Here is an 18,079-nt window from a genome sequence, read left to right on the forward strand (position 1 = left end):
AACACCGGGAAACTGGAGAACTTTTCTAGCTGGTTGTTTAAATCAACGATAGCATCCTATGTGAGATTAATCGGATATTTTATGACTAACTTAATATTACAACTTATATCTGCACAAAATGATGTGAATTAGGGCTGGGATAAATGATTATTTTTTAAACGATTAATCTAGCGATTATTTTTTCGATGCATCGATTAATCTAACGATTAATTTTTTCGGACCGATTCGATTTCGATTATCAATTATCTCCCCATTAATTGACTACTAACAATTTATACATGTTGATTTACATATCTGAATGAAAAAACATGAATTCCTTAACATTGCAATATGTTTATTGCTCTTAAAATGACAAAATAAAAGACTATACAAGTGCAAAGTAATGCATTCTTAGTCAGAGATAGCATTCAATAAAACCTTAAAGCCTTGAAAACACATAGCTTACTGAAACAAGCTTACTGAACACATAGGGCCTAGCTTACTGAAAAAAAGTTCTTTCAGATGAAAATAACAACAACTTGATGACTAGAATTCAATAAAAAAATAAAAAAGGTCACCCAAAATACTTGTTTAGAGCAACTGAAAGAATACAGTAACCAATGTAAACTTGAGGGCTTTAAGCTAATACAGAGAGTGCTTTTCCAACAAAAAAAATAAATAAAAATTAATAGTGGGAGCCAGCAGCCTGTCATGGAGAAAAAAAAAAATCTCCGAATGCTCCACGTGAAACTTTGGTGTTCCGCCCTTTTTCTATCGTGTCTAATGATTTTGGTTAATATGCACGAGGGAGAGAGAGAGCAAGACAGCGCTCGTGTAGTTTGAAGACTGTGAGTGCGCGAGCGCGCGTGAAACTTTGGTGTTTCGCCCTTTTTCTATCGTGTTTAATGATTTTGATTAATATGCACGAGGGAGAGAGAGAGCAAGCAGCGCTCGTGTTGTTTGAAGACTGTGAGTGCGCGCGCGCGGCCGGGGCTCTCTCTCGTACGCGCGCCAGCAGTCATTCTATTCTACATCACTCACCGATCAAATAAGGATTTGACAGCCGCCAAAAAAAAGATCAATGCAGAAAAACCCCTGGATTGGTTATATAACGTTGGACAGAATGTTGATCCGGCCATCGCGTATATTCAGCGCACATAAGGTAAACGTTTTGCAAACGTTTTTTGGAGAAATAAAAACAGGTCGACGAATCGATGCGCATATTTTGCGTCGACGTATTTTTTGCGTCGACGTCATCGATGACCTCGACGCGTTGTCCCAGCCCTAATGTGAATGCACAAGCGAACTTGACTGTGCTGGTCAGAACATGTAAGCCCTGTTCTGGACGCGCTATTTCCACAACGCGCTGAAACGGCAACTAAACCCAGGGAATTCACAACGTTTTATTACGTATATGTTCTCAATATAATGGCATGTATATGACAGTCCCAATTATAGATATAAATGTTCATTTCTGTTTGAGCTGTGCATATCGGCTTAATTTTCTAATCGGATCGATAACATCAAAAATGACTATTTATCGGCCGATATCAATATGTGGTCGATATATCGTGCATCCCTAAAATATAAATTAGTTATTTTAAATTGTGGTAATATTCATAATATTGTTTTTGTATCTTCGATCAAATGAATGCAGCCTTGATGAGCATAAAATACTTTTATTTTTTTAATGTTAATATTACTGGCCCCAAGTTTCTGAACAATAGTGTACAAGTAATTTGTTCCTTTTAACTGCAAGATACGTTGCACATGCTGATTTGAAAGATTTAAGAACTGAATGTATTTATCCAATTGGGAAAATTGTGCTTGAGACCGTTTGAGAAGTTTCTAACGGTCATCTGTCATGTTCAGGTTCTGTGTCTGGCTGTGGGAGTTGGTCATGTCAGGATGACTGAGGAAGAGCTGGTCTACAACATTCACCTGGCTGTGAACTTCCTGGTGTCTCTGCTGAAGAAGAACTGGCAGAACGTCAGAGCTCTCTACATCAAGAGTACCATGGGAAAGCCACAGCGCCTCTATTAGAGACTTTGTTCCATACTTTTTCCATAAATAAATGTGGAGTTGGTCCAAATCTTTTCTGTTTCTGTCTTTCTTAACGTGTCATTCATGATCTTAATCCGTTATATCTGCACCCAGTGCTCTTTTGCTAAACGTGCCATCTAAGTATCTTGACCCAATTAAAAGAATAGTTTAACAAAGGTTTTTAGGTTTTTTTTTTGGACTGATTTAGTGTGAAAAGCTGCATGTAGTTCATAGGAAAAGCTTGATTATTAAAGGCTCCATGCATCAAGTATGTTTTTGCGTTTGTGTTTTGTAGTGATGAATTTGTTAATGGCTTTGTCATGCTAGTGCATGTGGCAGCCATGACATGTCTGAAACAGCCTTATTAGCCTCATCTATCTCTTAATGAGATTATGTAGTGCCTGTTAGGAGTAAGAAGAGAAGTGGAGAGCAAGAAATCACAGTAAATGTCATGGTAAGCAAGCGTTTTGTCTTTATTTACCATACTTTGATTTGTGGTGGTTACCTTAAAACCGAGCAGTAAATCTGTTGTCCAAATCCAATTATTGTGCTCTGAAGTCATTTGTAATGTTAAAGGGCTTTTGTTCATAGAGGACGAGAAGATGTAGGCAGAATTTCATAGATCTTTATTTGTAGAAACCTTGGTGTTTACAGTACATATTCTCCATGGTGCTGGAGAAATAAGAATACATGTTAGTTGAGCTTCTACATTCCGAATACTTTACAATTTATTTTGTTTTAATATTAATGGTCAGGCCTGTGAAGACCAGCAAGTGCTGACCAACATCCAAGCAGAGAACAATGAGAATGACTCTGAGGAAGGTAACACTTCAACAAAGCCATTTAGGCTACTCGCAATACATCCTGCTAATTCTTAAATGGTATATTATCTAAGTGGCTTTCTTTTCTTCTGAAGGGTCTAAACATGAGGACCAAATTTCTTTAGAAGAGTTGTCAGTTATTGAGAGGCTGGGTCCTAACAGGTGATTAAAACTAGCTTTAAAGTCCCCCAAGCCATTTCTATGGATATCCAAACATTTGATTCTTACTTTGACATAAATTCCTAAAATGACTTATTTTTCTCCATCATAGTGTTGATATGACAGAGGAGGAACTGGAGGTCAGTTCATTTTTTTTTTGTATTCAAAAATTATTCCCTGGTTTCACAGACTGAGCTTAGATTAATTAGAGCATTTAAGTAACTTTTAATAAACATGCCTTAGAAAAAACGTGCATGATGTGCATCTTGAGACAAAACAATGGCAGTGACATATCTTAAGAAATGTCAGTGCAAGTTGCTTTCAGTTAAGACAGCTCAAACATGCATTTTAGTCCAGGACTAGGTTTAAGCCTTGTCTGTGAAACCTGGGGTATACACACACACACACACACACACACACACACACACACACACACACACACACACACACACACACACACACATATATACAGTGGGGAGAACAAGTATTTGATACACTGCCGATTTTGCAGGTTTTCCTACTTACAAAGCATGTAGAGGTCTGTAATTTTTATCATAGGTACACTTCAATTGTGAGAGACGTAATCTAAAACAAAAATCAAGAAAATCACATTGTAGATTTTTAAATAATTAATTAGCATTTTATTGCATGACATAAGTATTTGATACATCAGAAATTATTTTATTTTAATTAATCACCTGTTTGGGAAACCCTACTTAAATATAATTCTAAGTAAATTGAATATATTGATTATTTCTGAATACATTTTCCCCCTAATTTTTTCTTTTTGCTGCGATCAGGCTGCTTTCTCTCAGCTGTCGCTGGCCTTTCACTGTGACCAGTTCACGCTGTGTCAAAGGCTGGAGTCAGAGGAACACGCTCGGGACAATGCTGAGGACAACCTCAAACTGGAAGTGGAAAGAAGCATGGAAGTAATTGAGGTATGACTACAGTCTGATAATAGATTATTATTGATTTATTTTATTTTATTATTGATTCAGCCTTTTGCCGATTCTTGGAGTGTATTTTTGTCACAGACACTCAAGGGAATGTGTTTAGATATCAAACGGGCCAAGCTCCTTCAGCGTCTTGAGCTGTGTCTTAACATTATCGGGGGCACCATCGGACGAATCTCCTACACAGCAGAGGCTCTTGGGGCAGTGCATCAGGTATTGGTTCATACTTGATTTTACTCTGGTAGCAAAGCCAGAGAACAATACAGTTGGTCCTACTAAGTTGGTAGTTCAATAAATGTCCTTTTAATATGTTAAATCCCATTCTGTCTCTGTGAGTAGGAGGCTAAAGTGAGCCATGCAGTGGAACTGATGGTGGCTCATGTGGAGAACCTGAAGAGCCGTCACGAGAGGAACAGTGTTGTATTGGAGGAAATGAAGAAACAGATGGAGAAAAGCAGCAGAGAGCAACATTTCTGTGAGCAAAGGGGTAGGAGAACACCCATTCGGTTCTCTAATGATGTTAAAGTTGTGATCCATCCACTAGGATTTAAAATAAATGTTTATGTGTGTTACTGCAGAGGAAATTGACTCTATTGAAAAGCTGGAAAAAGACCCACAGAAGGTATTGATTGCAAACTTGTTCAGTTTTATCCTGAGAAAATGTCTTTTTTGTTGTTTGTTTTCTGAATGTATGTAGATATTTAAATAATTTGTCGTTCAGATGTGAATTAAATGATTTGTTAGAGTATCATCTGATTGATAATACCTGTCTCTTTCTCTTCTTCTCCCTCTCAGCCACAGTTACGGCGTAGAATCAGTACAAATGTCATCGTAAAGCAAACCCAGGTCAGTGTACAATGAGTTTCATTCACTCAATTACATTTTAACCTCAATAAACATCTGATGTTATCTGATTTACTTCGTTTCTCTTTTATTTGAAGAGACAAAAAGTAAAGGAGTCACAAGCTATATTATCTTCAGTGACCAATAAGATCAGTGACAGAGACAGAGAATCAAACACAAAGAAACCAGACCACACAGAAGACTGCCTTCTAATGGACAGAGGGTAATTTGAATACAGGTTACATTTTAAGTCTGTAGCAACAGAATTTCTCTTCTGTAAAGGATGCTGCAGGGATGACGTATTTTTGAGCCCAGAAATGAGTTAACATTTAGGCAGAATGTTAACTCAATGGGTTTTTGGTTAAATGCCTGAAATAAGGCCTGTGGATAACATAAGCTTAATTCTACAACATAAAATACATCAGTAAAACCCCACTCACGCTTAAAAAAAAAAAAGAAGAGGCTTTTACTTGCCATTTGCTAACAAGTGGCTAAATGGGAGTACAGATGTTGTCAGGGACATTAAACGTCATTACGCCGAACAGGAAAACTCATCTACTCTCTATTCTGCTTTCACAGCCTTGTTGTGTTTAGAATCGCGCTCTAACTCAAACTTCCAGGGAAAATGACCGAAAGAGTTGTCGAAGCTTAATGGTGGTGATGTTGAAGTCATGCGACTGTGGTGCAGTTTTTAGGCAATTGTATTTAGGCTTCAACATTTTTTAAAGTTTAACCAATTTTTTTGCCATTTTTTGGAGGTAAATTTAGTTTACTTTTATGGTCTGATACCATATCTAAAGTCTCACATTTCCTAAGGCAAGTAGTACCTCGAGAGGACAGTCCCTCACAAACTGCCATGGTGAATAGTCCTGAGGAGACATCCTTTGCCCAAATTCTTCCCAGCCAGACTCTGAGACTTGAGCCGGACGCTGTCTATGTAAAAAAGTAGGTTACTTAAAACATGGGAACATTGCTATCAATCCTGGAGAAGAACTTTCATGAATAAATTCAATTTGATGTAGCATTAGAGACATAAGAAAACCACATGCATTTGATGGTAAGAGACTGTTGATTTTATATCTGCTACAGTCAAAAGAGATACACAAGTTCACTGCCAGTGTTACCTCATCAAAGACTGAGGAAGAAGGCGGCGCTGGAGCACAGTCCTGCATGGTTCAAGAGATCCGAGCGCTACCTGAGAGACTGTGATAGATGTGTCATCAGCTTGTGAGTTACCCTTAATACTCAATCACACACTTCTTTTTCACTTATTCTTTTATTTATTGAATTATTAATGCATTCATTTTTCTGAACTCACTTGTATGGTTTCAGACAGCGCCCCCTGATGCAATGGATGTATCACTGCCGCTGGATAATCCTGGTCATTTACCTCACTGTTCTTTGCTCAATCATAATATTAGCCATATTAGTGTGGCTGCTGCAGACACCTGTCTTATGGATGTGAAAAATTATAATAAATATCCATAGAAATTAAAATGGGATGATCTGTTAAAAGTAATGTTGATAATTTTTGGTTGCTGTTTGGTAGTTGTTTTAACTTTGTTTTAGGGGAAACTGTTTCATCTATAGTTTGTAAACTGTCTCAGAATAAAAATCTTATGTCAATATATACCATACAACTGTTTTCTATTTTATTCAACGCAAATCAAATATTTGAATATGTGACAAACACAAAAAAGCACAAGACATACTAGTGAGGATCTGTGAGATTGTTTATTAAAGTGTATTATAAATAATATAAAATATATTTCATAATTAGGATACAAACATGAAGCAAAATATCTGCATTTGGTATTAAGACTCACAGATGGATTATTATTACAATGCATATTACAGTAGCAGAGCAACACTTCTTGAAACATTTCACTAATTTAAAAAAATGTGTTAGCAAAGGGGAAATATTAATTCACAAATAAAAAACAATGTGGAAAAATAATATATTATTCATAATGTGTTAAATTAAATTAAATCATGGGAAAACTAAGACATTACGTAATACTTTAGTTATGAAGAAATGTGTACCAGACACAAATATATACTAAATTATGACATTTCCATGAGGCCATTCATCAGTCATTTGCAAAAGTGAGCAACACTCTCTTGACCAATAAAATGACCATTATATTATACATTCATCATAAATATCTGGCATGAAGCCTTACGAGGAAGTCTTAGACTTGAAATTGAATCACAAATGTAGACATATATGGAATTGAGGCGTATATTTCACTGGCTCAGCTCCAACTTGGTCAAAAAGTCTCGGTGAGAATTAACATAATTTTCACTATCAGGCTACATCAATGAGTCCATTGGCTCAATAAATAAAACTAAAGAAGGTGTACAATGAGTTTACTTATTCTCAGTGTAATTTCCTCCAGGTTTCTTCTGCCTGTTTACACCTGACTCACAATCTCGGAGTCTTCCTCTTCAAACCACTGCAGCGGCGTTCCATCGGAAGCCCTTTGCAGAATCACTTTTTGAGAAACCTGGAAAGAAACACAAGAATGTTCATTATTTAACATTAATTATGATGCTCAGTTTATGAAATTGGTATTGATAAACGCACATATTGTACACGTCTTTACCTGTTTTTGAGAGGGAATCTGGTGGTAAGGTGGCGGCTCTGGGCGCTTAATTCGAATCGATCCTTGTCGTTCAAGTGAGCGATGTTTGGACACGGTTAAATTGTTTTTCTGATGCCAGGTTTTAAGCTCTCCTGATACCATTTCTCGAGGAAGCACCCGGCTGGTATAATTGGGGAATTCTCTTAGCGACGTCGTGCGGACTACCTTTGTGTAAGGCGGGGGAGGCTTGAGCATCCGTTTGGGTGAAGTAACCTCCACTTGTTGGGGTTTATTAGTATGCATGGTCCCAGATTGTGAATTCGGTCCGAGTTGCAGCCTCCCCATGTCCACCTGAAGAGGTGTCCGGTTGTTAATCTTGACTTGACTGGGGCTGGGTATGAAGTGAGGTGGGTTGTTGTTGTTGTTGTTTTTGAGTGTGCTGTTGGTGTTGAGCTGGCCTGGTACTTTATTTGGAGCAGTGCGATGGTAGCCATATGGAGGCGGACAGGGTTTAGGTGCCTCAGTGGTTGTCTCTCGGCTGGAGGAACTGCTATATGAAGAAATAGAAAGCTCAGAGCTGCTGTCTTCAGAGCTGCACTGATATAAACGCTGAACCGAGTAAGCTAACGCAAATTCGGTCACTCGCCGACGCGGCAACTTGGTCCGGCCCCGTCCCAGGTCTGAGCTGGCCTTGGTCAATTCTGGTTTGCTTCTGGGAAGTCTATTTGATAGGAGATAATATCAGATCAGTAAGGTAAAACAAATTTGCTATGATGAACTCAGTGAAAATGTCCAAGATGGCAGAATAGAAATGTTGATTATGTATATATATATATATTTACTTGTCAGTGCCTTCTTGTCTAAGTAGTTGTACAACTGATAATTATGAGTATTTAATGGTATGCATTATGTCATTATGATGAACAGTATTCAGACAATTCTCAAATTCCAAGTCTGACTGTAATTTATATATTACTTACCTAAAGGACTGAGAGAACTGTCTGCGCAGTGGCAGCTCTGGGGTGGAGGGGGCGCTGTTTGGCTGATTGTTCCGCATTGGCAGACTTTTAAAAACAAACTGGGGTGCTGGAGGAAGTTCTGCCATTCTCATGTCTGTTGGTGAGCCCGTTGGACTGCTGCTGACACAGAGGAAGCAATTCATGAGATCATTATGAAGATTACATACTGATAATACATGCATCTAAAATAGACACATAGTTCTTTGTTAGAATGTTTTAACCTCAAACCAGCTCACTGGATGAACAGTGTAACAACAAAAGTTCTTTGATTAGTAAAATCAAAGCTGATTTGTTCAGTAATGGTTGTGTAAAAGATATTTGACAAAACACAGACCTGTGACCTATTACACTACCGTTCTTTTTTTAAAGAAGTTAACACTTATATTCAGCAAGGATGTATTAAATTGATCAAACGTAACAGTAAAAACTATTTTTCTATTTCAAATAAATGCTCAAATTAAACGCGAAAAAGCTTTTTCTGTATTTTTGATCAATGATCAAAAAAATTTATAAATGCAGCCTTGTTGAGCATACGAGTCTCCTTCCAAAAACATTTTACCAACCCCAGACTTTTGAATGATAAAGCATACGTTAACCAAATGCTCTATCAAGTCCCTATAAAACTGCTCTAACAACACAAACACGCTTGCATTATATACTCCAACTAAAACATCTATCATTTGGCTCAAAACTAGAATATCCCATAATACCTTGAGCGGCTGCTGCAGGCAGAGTGAGACGGTTTTTGTTTTTGGTAGGGCTGGTCCAAGCTGGTTTCCTTCCACGGAGAGTTCTGGATGGGTGAAGCATCATAGTCCAGACTGGAGCTGGAGCTCGATTGCTTTGGGCCATTATTGTTTAAGAGCGTCAATCGCTGGAAGCCGCTGTCTGTGGAAGACCCCAAAACGGTCGGAGAAAAGGGAACAGAGTCAGAATCTGTTGATAAAGAACAGTTTTTCGACGTTAGCAAACTCATACAGTATAGTAATCAAATGATCACATAAATTAGGGTGTGAAAGTTTGAGTTTAAGTTTAAGTTAACCAGAAAATAAAGGGTCGCTCACTTACCATCATCCAAGGCAACAGCGTCAGACAGCGAGCTGTCATCAGACATACAAAGATCTGAAATGGACCAACAAATAAGACTATTATTTAAATGATTTGATTTGAATGAACAAATAACAATCACTTTTGTATTGCTGAAGTTTAGTTTATATGAGAAACAATGGCTTCTGATTGGCTGACCTCTCTGTCTGGATGAATAGCAGGTCTGCGGAGAGACACAGCCGTGGTTGATGCGGTGTTTCCGTATCGCATCCTGCAGCTCTTTCAGCTTCTTCTCTTCACGTTTACACTGCTGCAGTCGGCTTTTCCTCACCGGTTTGCTGATGTGCTCCTCGAGGGAGAGCTTTCGGGCCGCCTCATAAATCTGCCGCTGCAGGGCGAGATCAGCCTCGAGCGCGTGCAGCTCAGACTCCTGGAGACAAACATTTTAGGGGGTGACCGCATGATTACAAGCTGAAAATGCTGAAATTAAAGCACCTCGTAAAAATATTTTCCATATAAGTGGAACGGATTCAGTTTAATAATAAAACCACTTAAAACTAGCCAGGTAGGTTCAAATAACAGCCAGTTGCAGCATAGCTATTAAAATAATCTCTGTATAGGAACTGCGGCCTGTACCTCGCCATCTTGTGAAATAAAACCCTCATCCAGTTTAAAAGCGGCTCCGATGCGTCGCCGAACTTTCGGAGGCTTCTCGTCAGGCAGGAGAGGGTAATCGGAGGGCAGCTTTCCAGTCAGCTCCTGTTAAAGCAAAGCGTTTTAACCATGGGAGGACTCAAAGAAAAGCAATGACAAAGAAAACTAACTTTATGTTTGTTAATCAATACAAAACAAAAAAATCTTTGAGCAAGCAGATGCCCGTCTTTATATTGTCGAAGTGTCCACAAAGGGTGATGATTAGGCCCTTAAATCTTCTCCCTGCTTGGCCAGTAGTGAATGACAGACATGTGGGCTAACATGCAAAGAAGCATCTGTTTCTTGGCCATTGGCTTTAGTGCTTCTATTGAAGGGCTGTATTCAGAACAAGAGAAAGCCCGGCTTAATCAGAGCAATCTGATTTACGCTTACGGACCAGCTGACTTTCCTACTGAAACTTTCCTATAATGTAATAATATTTTTTGTCTTAAAAAGTGGTGAACACTGTGGTGCTTCATCTGCTTTAAATATCAAAACCTAAAATTATTGTAACGCCATATATAATGTTCAATTGATTTTATGAGCAGCAGTGAGCAGAGCAGTTCTTCGATCACACAATAAAAGAGTCAGTACGGCGCTGCTCACATACTTATACCGTATATTGTATATAAATCCTGATAAGTGTCATAAGATCAGACCTGTCAGCTCGGTGCGTTTTACATGTATTAATACAATTATGACGAAAGTGGCAAAAAGTGTTTTTTACGCTTAATTAAATTTTCATGTAATTCACAGTAGTGTTCAAAAGTTTGGGCTTAGTAAGATTTAAATTGTTTTAAAGAATTAGCAAGGATGTTTACAAAAAGAACAGCATTTATTGGAAATAGAAATATTTTGTAACATTATGAACATTCAATTTAATGCTGAAAACAGTTGTGCTGCTTAAGAAATGTTTTTGTGTATGTATCAGCATATTATAATGATTTCTAAAGGATCATGTGACACTGAAGACTGCAGTAATGATGCTGAAAATTCAGCTTAGTCATCACAGGAATAAATTACATTTTAAAATATATTAAAATAGAAAACAATTATTTTATATTGTAATAATATTTCACAATATTACAGATTATTATGTATTTTTGATCAAATAAATTCAGCCTTGGTGAGTTCTTTCAAAAATATTAATTTCTTACCGAGCCCAAACATTTGAACGGTTGTGTAACTGGTTTGCCTGATTAGAAGTTATTATGCTTCATTAGTTAATTAGGCCAGTGTTAAACTTCTCTGAACCAAGGAGCCCTTTTATGATTATTATTTATTTATTGGCACACTCTGGTTAACTTTTCTTTTCACGGCTTAAAACTCTTTATTGAAGAAATTTCGGTAACACTTTAGTTTAGGGTCAAGTTCTCACTATTAACTAGTTGCTTATTAGCATGCATATTACTAGGATATTTACTGTTTATTAGTACTTATAAAGCACATATTATGCCTTTTCTGCAAGTCCATATTCTACATCCTTAATCCTACCCAATACCTAAACTCAACAACTACCTTACTAACTATTAATAAGCAGTAATTAGGAGTTTATTGGGGCAAAAGACATAGTTAATGGTTAGTTAATAGTGAGAATAGAGGGTAACCTAATCTAAAGTGTGACCGAAATTTCTATAGAGAAAATTAATGGGAAAACATCATGTTGCCTGCTAGGTTTTCAAGCTGATTTTTGGTCAATATTCAAGAATTTTCCACTGACCCTCTTACTTGTGATGGTTTGTGTAACCTTGGATTAGACTACTAAAAATAATTCCCCAATAAAGCCCCCATGTGGAGTATATTTACATTTTCTATGCTTAAACTAAAAAATATGGTTCATGATGGTAAGATGGCAGCACTGATGGCTTGTTTTCATTGTCACTCACCGCCTCTCTAATGCAGAGTTTCTTGAGCTCGAGGACACACAACTCCAGTCTGTCCTCAAGGGCCTGTTGCTTCAGCCTCATGGCACGCGTGTGAGTGCTCAGGTCCTTCACCGGAGACGTGGGGCTGTCCGGGCCTGGACAACACAAGAGATTTCATTACACAAGAGCACACACACACATATAGGGCACATTTTGCATCCTCAAAATGAAAATGATCATTTCTTTGAGACATGGCCTAGCAGTTGGCCTGCCTTGATACACTGAACTGTAGTGCTCATGTGGGAAACAAGTCACATCATCTGACTTTCCTCCACCATTTCCTGTGTTCTTTAGATTATCTATTGTTAAAATGAGCTGTAGGGATCATGTGGGAAACAAGAGTTTGAGTCGCATTATCTGACTTTCTTCCCTCTGTTCTTTAAATTACAAATCAAATAAACTGGAAAGCCTCACCAATATTCTGAAATAGGGCTGGATAAGGCGGATATAACCTTTATTGTTATACTAATAAAAATGTATTTTTGTGACTACACCAGCTAATTTAGCTATATGCTTTCTGCTCCCTTCTAAATATTATTTATCATTAACATAGAAATGAGAGCACTCACCAGAGTTTAAAATGATCCCGCTATCAGAGTCACTGATTTCCTCCTTACAATCCATGTTTGTTTTTGTAATTCTGCAGTTTTTGTTGAAAAAAGAATAATATCCCAGTTCAGTCTGCAGATGTGACCTGTTGATGGGAAAGAGAAAAGATTCAAATCTGTTGTTTGATTTCAAGCGTTCTCCATTTACTCTACTGCTCTCCAGTCTAGCAACCACTAAGTAAATTTGCCTTCCAAATAGTGGCTTGTGGCCGTGCGATTAAGTAAAAACAAACCTCCTGAGGAGAACCCTGCACAGGCACCTCAGCGTCTCCTTAACATCTGACAAAGCAACTGGTCATTCGCCTTATCCAGCCCTATTTCAGTCTGCACACACACGCACACCCCCCTCCCCAAAACTCTGAATGTCTCAAAACACAATAGCCGCCTGCCCGGAGTTGAACACACACATGTGGGGGTCTTATTCTTCCCATACAGCACCATAGCAACCTGGATCACTATGACCAAGCAGGCGTGTGTGAATTGTGATGGAGTGTGTTTGGGGGAAAACTAGAAGTCAACAGATGGCAGAAAGGACTCTCCCCCTTCCAAAGGCTGCACCTGTTCTCTTTAAGAACCCCCTCTTTTTTCTTTCAGCGCACACTCGCCACAGCTTTGAAGTGGAACAATGTGTCCATGCTGATTCAGCTTCAGGCGGGAGATGCTGATAACTCAGATAACCGTGTCAGGGTTTCTCTTATTACCATGAAGAAAACTTACAGGCAAAGTTTTTCTAAAGGGTTGTTAGGAATAACATTTAGGGTTCTCAGACTGTGACGTCTCAGATTTCGCAGCCTCAGTAGGGAGAGAGTAAGATGAGGAGATGCTACTGTGATATTTACATAAAGACTTGCTGCTGTTATTGTAGAGGAACATGTTAATGCACTGGGAAGAGTTTGAATGACAGATCAGATCCTCTTACAAATGTAAAAGTAATCAAAGATTCAGGAAACTTGTGTCTATTTTAATTGATCTTTATAAAGGGGAGGTTCACCCCAAAATTAGAGTGTTTTTTTGGGGGGACAAAAAATGCATGTAAAATTTTTGTTTTTCACAGTAGAAGGAAAGTCATACATGACGGAGAGTAAATTATGACTGAATTTATCTTCTTGAGAATCAGGAGGATCACAAAGGATCCTTTCATATCCAGTGACAAGATTTGAGGAAGATATTAGTGGATCTTATGACAGTGTCTCCAACACTGGTTTTTTGGAGTCCTATTATAAGTTAAAGTAACCGTAATCAGACCTCATTTAGTAAGATGTGTGTAGAATGATCCTAAATGTAGAAGTTGTTTTTGAAATGTTCCTACGAACAATTTATAATATGCATATAATAAGTATGCATATAAAATGTTTCCAAATGCTTCAAGTTGTTCAAAACAACAAATGCATACTGTGATTTCCTATTTATCTTTACAATTCCATAATCAATGTTGGATTATTTTAATTAATGGTATATGAGTGCAAAACGTTTGGACGGACGCTTTTTATTTGGTGTACTCAAGAACATTTTCACATCAGTTTTTGTCTTTTAAATCTGTACTTGTTCCTCACTTTTGACGTAGGATGAAATCCGATTGTAGGCTATGTGTGTTTTATAAATGAGGCCCAAGGTTCCTTGTATCTAATGAGTGCTGGTGTCATCCACAAAAAAAAATCTAGGACAGACATTGTATTTATATAAATGCTATTTTGGGGGAAATCTAGTTGCCCACCCACATCACAAGGGACAACATCCTTGCTAATGAGTCAGTGTGGATCTTTATCATCCCTCTTCCTGAGCTCTGAGGAAGAACATTTGACAGGATGTGATAGTGGCACTATCGAAGGCTCTATCCTCATTCAGTTCTGTAACTCATGTGGATGGATGCAGCTCATCACAATAGAAACTAGCCCGCTCCATCAGACACCCCGACGACTAAAATACCAGCAAAGCTCTGTGTCAACAAGCCCGAGCAGCCAGTTGGCTGAGGACAGTCTCTGCTGATACAACAAGACTTAGTCGGGAAGAGAGGGCAAAAGAAACGCTGATGAAACTGCAGTGGAGATTAGGTCACTGTGACAAACTGTGCTTTATGAAAAGCAACTCCTAATTTTGCCATCATTTACTCACCCTCATGTCATGAAAAAATACTTTCTTCCATGGATCACAAAAAAAGAGATACTGAAAACTGTACTGGTTGCTCTTTTCAATACAATTTCAATGAAATCATGCAGGTATAACATCTTAAATTTTGGTATTTTACTCAAACAAAGCTATTGTATGAGTTCAGAAGACTTTCAATATAGCACATGGGATGAAGTTTGACACATTTCTGGTGCTTTTGAGTTATTGTTACAATGAGTGGAGACTGAAGCTTTCCAACTTCAACGAAGATTTAGGGTTAGGGTAGATGGTTCACTTGAATTACTATGAATGGGAGAAACTGCAATGGCGGAATAAGTCCCATCTTCAAAATAAAAAGAGCCATAGAATCTCCCATAAAACTGTCATTGGGTCTCAAGGTGGAATTACTGTAGTTATGAGATTCCGACTAGTAAAAAGCATTGACATCCTCATAGAACTCAATTACAACTTGTAAACTCAAAATTTTCTGAGAGCTCCAACTCAAAATGGCAGTGGCTTCAGCAGTAAAATGTAATTATCTCGTAATAATTCTGTTTAATAATTGCATTAACTATTGTTAAGGTCGTAATATACTGATTGGCTTCATCACTGTCTCCTCTCCACCAGTAAGCTGGTGTGTGATGGGCGTTCTGGCGCAATATGGCTGCCGTCGCATCATCCAAGTGGATGCTGCACATTGGTGGTGGTTGAGGAGATTCCCCACTTCTATGTAAAGCGCTTTGAGGTCTCAGAAAAAGCGCTATATAAATGTAACAAATTATTATTATTATTATTATAATAACGCAAGAATAATCTAAAAAATAAATTAAAGACCATACAGTTCAATGTAAAATTTAAGTTGCTGCCTGAAGGCGTTGCAAATATGCCCTCTGAGTGAACTGACTTCCCTTGAAAAGGATTGTGTAACTGCGTAATAAAAAAGAAAAAAAAATCAGCACAATCTTCAGAACTTCTCCTTTTGTGTTCCACAGAAGAAAGGAACTCATACAGGTTTGGAATGAGTAAATGATGACAAATTAGAATTTTTGGATGACCTATTCCTTCAAACCCACAGACTGCACTCATAAGGAGCTCCACCCTGAAAGCACATTAGGCACATGATTACGAAGCACATTAAGCTCAGAAGAGCAGACAGGACGTAGACTTCTCGACAGCGATCTATCTCGGCAGCAGAGGGATAACACAACAGATCCACCCATCCTCTCACGCAGTCAAGCGTAAAGATGAGACATCAGCGAATAAAGCCATTTTCAGTAGTCTGCAATTCTCATGTGCTGTCTATTCCATCTCCACCAGATTCCCAACACCCTTTCCCATGAGCCTGTGGAGCTGTGATCTATTGGAATGCCTACCCAGCCAATTTCATTACCACTGCGGCCAGGTCTGGAATTCCCAGAGAGGGCCAGAGCTTGGAAAGTCTGACAGGAGACTTGAACACGACCCAGAATGTATGCGGAGCCTGTTATTATAGAGATGCTGAATCGTGTGGACGCAGATGTTATAGGAGTGACAGAATTTAGTGATTTTTTTCCACAGTTGGTGCAAAGCCAAAAACCAGTTGAATGTTAATTTGCCATGCAAAACATGGCGGAGAGTGAGAGAGAGTGTGAGTGAGTGAAGAGACCTGAAAACCATCTTTGTGATTCCACTTCTCTCCTTTCATCATGCCACTCAATGAATATTAAATGATTAATCAAAAAGCATGACAAAAAGCCTCTCACAGACGAGAAAAACACCTTTAGCTAATAAATTAAAGAAAGAAAAGTTTAAACAGTGTAAAAACAGACTCATTCTCCTTTGTGAATAAAAAAATTGTAATAAAAATAAAATGAAAATAAATCCACTTTACAATCTGTATTCCAGTACAAAGTCAATTAAGATTTACCATGGACCTCTAAAAAAAATTATACATATAGCAATGGCTGTGCTGTGCCTGTGACTGTAGGTAAAATGTTCCTTCTTATTAACTTTAACAGACCACAGAATGGATGAACCAATATTAGTTTATAGAGATCAATGTTAAACAGCACTAAGAAGAAACAAAATAGGTTTTACAAATACAGCATTCAAAAGAAAGCATGGCTTTAGTCAGAATGCGTGGAGCTTGAAGACAAATGATACATCACTTGTTTACATTGTAATAAGCATTCCATCTAATCATTCATAACGCAATCATGTCATCAACAATCACAATCAACTCGAGGCCCATAAATATCACGCAGAATAGATTGAACTGACATTCTGTGATAATTGGCATGCTTTGAAGGGTTGGATGGCCTTACTAAGCAGAAACAAATCTGCAGTAGTCCATGCAATTAAATCATCAGCCTTTATGTTTATTGAAAATGTACTTTCAGGTGACAAAAAAAAAGGAAGAGAAAAAAAGAAAACGAGTGCAATAAAAGCTTATCAAAATAATTTGCGCATGCCCTTTAAATGAACGATTTCCCGGAGAGCAAAGAGCTTTAACAAATTATAATTTCAATAGCCTACATGTAGTAGCCTACATATTATGTGCACAAATAATATTATACAAATACAATGTCATATAAATACAAATATTTAGCATCTTAATCATACCTTCCTTCGCTGTATCCAGCCCAAAACACACCCTCCCATTCACTCCATTCCCGCAGATGCGCGTGTGCCGGTGGACTCCACAGTGCGGCTGGATGTAGACTCTAACTCAAGCTAGCCAAAAGCCACTGGACTGTACCAAACCGTATCTTCGCAGGGGGGGTATGCCATGTAGCTGAAACATTCTCCAGTTCGTATTTATACAGTAACATACGTGTTCAAATTAATAGACCCCTGCCTAAAATTCTATCAAGGAACATTTTCAAATTGTGCTTGTAAACAAGTTTAGAAGTAAAACAGGGCGATACCATTGCAAATAGGCTACTCCGCCAATGTTTGTCTAGAATGCTTCGTAAGCGTGTGTGTGTGAGATCTTTTTGAAGGCAGCACACGCTTCTTCTTGCTATAGGCGTGTCGCCAGCGGGAGAAAAACGAGACAATAGAGTTAAACAAGAGGACAGCTGGTGAATAGTCCTCTGGACTATATGAATAGTGTCTGAAATGGCACGCTGCCACAACTTTATTGTTTTCCTGCGTGACAGCATGCACGATACTGCTCAAAGTAATTTGCTGAAAGAGTATTTGTCGTAAATGTCATCAGCCTTTAAAGATATACATTTTGAGGACACAACATGGATTGAGTTTCTTCATTTCTTTGTCGCACTTTGCTTGCCATTTGCCTCCTGTTGTTGCTTTC

The 18,079-nt window shown here is 38.2% G+C and overlaps 3 protein-coding genes across 5 annotated transcripts in view; 2 read left to right on the forward strand and 1 right to left on the reverse strand.

The window, feature by feature from the left end:
- rpl10a (ribosomal protein L10a) overlaps positions 1–2,071 on the forward strand; it is a 46,425-nt gene extending 44,354 nt beyond the window's left edge. For both annotated transcript variants that reach the window (XM_082189376.1, XM_082189375.1), the window contains exon 6: positions 1,852–2,071. In XM_082189376.1, the coding sequence (XP_082045502.1) occupies positions 1,852–2,022 (171 nt within the window). In that variant the 3' untranslated portion in view covers positions 2,023–2,071. The remainder of the gene's footprint in view (positions 1–1,851) is intronic.
- A 137-nt stretch (positions 2,072–2,208) lies between these two features.
- LOC309513488 (uncharacterized protein) lies at positions 2,209–6,782 on the forward strand. Its single transcript, XM_082189349.1, has 13 exons — positions 2,209–2,476; positions 2,778–2,844; positions 2,939–3,005; positions 3,115–3,142; positions 3,803–3,943; positions 4,040–4,171; positions 4,298–4,445; positions 4,537–4,580; positions 4,754–4,804; positions 4,900–5,024; positions 5,618–5,746; positions 5,891–6,028; positions 6,138–6,782. Exons 1-13 carry the CDS (start codon positions 2,474–2,476, stop codon positions 6,145–6,147), a joined length of 1,083 nt encoding a protein of 360 aa, XP_082045475.1. The 5' UTR covers positions 2,209–2,473; the 3' UTR covers positions 6,148–6,782.
- On the reverse strand, positions 6,517–17,665 carry inavaa (innate immunity activator a). Of its 2 annotated transcripts, none has more exons than XM_082189300.1 (10): positions 17,386–17,665; positions 12,640–12,764; positions 12,032–12,165; positions 10,089–10,211; positions 9,651–9,882; positions 9,474–9,527; positions 9,116–9,293; positions 8,367–8,522; positions 7,408–8,107; positions 6,517–7,308 (listed from the first exon to the last, which is right to left on the reverse strand). In XM_082189300.1, exons 2-10 carry the CDS (start codon positions 12,692–12,694, stop codon positions 7,216–7,218), a joined length of 1,725 nt encoding a protein of 574 aa, XP_082045426.1. In that variant the 5' UTR covers positions 12,695–12,764; positions 17,386–17,665; the 3' UTR covers positions 6,517–7,215. The 2 variants fall into 2 exon arrangements, with proteins under 2 accessions (XP_082045426.1, XP_082045425.1); XM_082189299.1 differs by having other exon boundaries at positions 9,116–9,341; positions 17,386–17,661.
- Between the last annotated feature and the right edge of the window lie 414 nt (positions 17,666–18,079).

Source organism: Leuciscus leuciscus (genome assembly GCF_965113295.1).
Source record: "Leuciscus leuciscus genome assembly, chromosome: 13".
Classification (NCBI taxonomy): Eukaryota; Metazoa; Chordata; class Actinopteri; order Cypriniformes; family Leuciscidae; genus Leuciscus; species Leuciscus leuciscus.

Bases quoted from the DNA above. Each gene is read 5' to 3' on its own strand.
- inavaa (XM_082189299.1), bottom strand. From the start codon at position 12,694: ATGGATTGTAAGGAGGAAATCAGTGACTCTGATAGCGGGATCATTTTA. The intron at 9,883-10,088 runs GTACAGGCCGCA...GTTTGTCTCCAG, and splicing joins TTATTTCACAAGATGGCGAG to GAGTCTGAGCTGCACGCGCT. The intron at 9,342-9,473 runs GTAAGTGAGCGA...CTTTATCAACAG, and splicing joins CGCTGTTGCCTTGGATGATG to ATTCTGACTCTGTTCCCTTT.
- LOC309513488 (XM_082189349.1), top strand. The intron at 3,143-3,802 runs GTCAGTTCATTT...TGCTGCGATCAG, and splicing joins TGACAGAGGAGGAACTGGAG to GCTGCTTTCTCTCAGCTGTC. The intron at 3,944-4,039 runs GTATGACTACAG...TTTTTGTCACAG, and splicing joins GAAGCATGGAAGTAATTGAG to ACACTCAAGGGAATGTGTTT.